The sequence below is a fragment of the Aplysia californica genome, unplaced genomic scaffold (assembly GCF_000002075.1).
Source record: "Aplysia californica isolate F4 #8 unplaced genomic scaffold, AplCal3.0 scaffold00330, whole genome shotgun sequence".
NCBI classification, from domain to species: domain Eukaryota; kingdom Metazoa; phylum Mollusca; class Gastropoda; order Aplysiida; family Aplysiidae; genus Aplysia; species Aplysia californica.
In genome coordinates, this window is record NW_004797600.1 from 316,277 (window position 1) to 318,568 (window position 2,292).

Sequence of the window (2,292 nt, forward strand, 5' to 3'; positions counted from 1 at the left end):
CACTGTTTCTGATTTTCCCAGCATTATTAATCAACTGTACCTGGTATCTCGCCCAGCTGGCAGCGTTGGTAATGGCGGAATTTTCCAACAGGAATTTGCTCTTAGCCTCGTTGATGATCTCGTAAGCCCTGTGAGCTTCAAACCGGTTATCCGCCTTGCGATTATAGATGATGTGTTTGCGAGGCTGGTCGAAGTCGTAGGGGGCACTGGCGTCTCTCTCGTCCTCTTTCAGCACCGGCTCAAACTTGAGTTGTGTTTTGTTGACCTCGCCCTCGTACCAGAAACTGGAGCCGGACTCTGTGGACAAGTCAAGCGTCTGGTACCTGTTACTCGTCTGCTCGATGTCCAGGTCGACCTTCCAGTGAAACAGGTGTTGGTGTAAGTTCCCACGTACGTTGTCATGGAGACGGTTACCGTAAGGTCTCTGTCCTGTCAGGTCGTAAGACGCATGAACGTAGCCTGTGAGGGAGATCTTCAGCTCGATGGCTCCGTCTAGATGGAAGATATAGTCGAGGATGTAGTCGGAGCTCCACAGGCTGATGATCGTTCTCACCACGAGACTGCTGGACACCAGCCCACCGTAAGAATTAAACTTCCCATCAGTATCGCGAGAGAAGTGTCTGCGGAGAGGGAGGGACGAGGAATGTTCGAAGACACATACAGAGTTCTTGTACCTCAGCGGCTTACCCGTGTTTACGTAATGGTAAGCGTCTCTGAAGGAGGCTGTAGCTGGGCAGTCTACTCCGGGTACCAGCTCGTACGAGGAGGCACCGAGTAGCCAGGAGACGCCATACAGGGCCAGCCAGCTGGTCTCGGGGGTGTAGCCGGTGTAGAAGGCTGTGATATCCTGGAGCGAAAGCTCGTAAGCGATCTTCTCTCCTTGAAAGTATACGTCCAGGATCTGCAGACCTGTGGTAGTTCTCATATGAAAGTTGAAGCTCCAGCCGAAATACTTGACGAACTGGTCGTCTATGGAGTACCGGTGTCCATCTGGCTCCACGAGTCGGGGTCCGCGGAGAGGCGTGTCGAACGAAGCGTGTCCCCGGCGCTTGTAGCTCGAGAACTGAGCGTCCACCGGATCCATCATCCCCACGATCTTTCGGAGACTTCCCTGGGCGTAACGCTGAGCCAGGTCCTCTATCTCGTAGAACAGCTGACCGTTATACATGACCCGTGTAACCACCCACATGCTAGGATCAGGATCCTTGTGGTCTATCTGCACGGCAAAGCCTAGCGGGTGCAGATAAGACCCGTCTTTATCCCTGTAGGCCCAGAACCAGGACATGCGCTGTCCACTCTCCGTTCCGCGCGGCGCAAAGTCCCGGAAGATGAGGCACCCTTCACCGCGCGAGCAGTTGTGATATGACAAGCCATAACTCTCCCGAAACAAGGACTGCAATTCCTCCGTGATGACGTTGAGAAACTCCTTGAGTTGTTTCCTCTCTATGGTGTCCACCGGCCGACTGGTGTAGGGGATGGGGACCCGCCTATACGCCGGACTCCACAAAGCACGCGCGTAGCTGGGCTGGGGTAAGGGACCTACTAGATACTCCTCCACCCGCGCGGGCCTCTGGTCACCTCTGTACACTACAACTTTCGCTGCTCGCCGCGGTCGCCGATGATTCCCCGTCTGGAATTTGAGCATGGTGTCTTTCAGGTGGCTTTGTAGCGTGATCATGTAGATGTAGCTAGAGTTGACAGTCGCATCCTCGTACGGCGTGAGACCGAGTCGGTCTTGACCTAGCATGTAGTCACGGACCGCTTCCATCTCATTCGGGGTCAAATCGTTAAAGAGGCCAGGGTTCTCCAGATTGGGCCCCTTCCCGACCAGTTCGGACGAGGAGCAGTAAGGGGGCGTGGTCTTTATGATGACCACGACGATCAGTGCGATGATCAGCAAAACGCACAGACATGACGTGGCAATGGCCAGAGCCCGGATGAGGAACCAGTTACGCTGAGAGATGACCACTGCTGACGGGCGCCGGACTGGCCGTTGAGATAACACTCCCACTTTCTCCTCCATCGAGCTCTGTGTGGGGAAAGTTATAGTTTTACAGAAGGAGGTAATCTAATATGTGTCAAAGATTAGAGGTGTTACTGAGAATTACATACAATGAAAAGAAGGAGGAGAGGTAAGAGCGATATATAATAATAAAATGTATGATGGGAAAGAAGGAGCAAACCGCACCAGAACACCCGCCAACCACCAAATGTGTTGGGAAGCACAATGTGGACGAGGAGGGAGCGAATTATTGGAATGGAAAGCAGATTTCATTCCCCCCTCTCTCTCTC

General features: G+C 53.4%; 1 protein-coding gene across 1 annotated transcript in view; it reads right to left on the reverse strand.

The window, feature by feature from the left end:
* The window catches only part of LOC101861965 (amiloride-sensitive amine oxidase [copper-containing]), a 5,709-nt gene extending 3,662 nt beyond the window's left edge, over positions 1-2,047 (reverse strand). Inside the window, exon 1 of the mRNA XM_005102551.3 lies at positions 41-2,047. Within this exon, the coding sequence (XP_005102608.1) occupies positions 41-2,023 (1,983 nt within the window). The 5' untranslated portion in view covers positions 2,024-2,047. The remainder of the gene's footprint in view (positions 1-40) is intronic.
* Between the last annotated feature and the right edge of the window lie 245 nt (positions 2,048-2,292).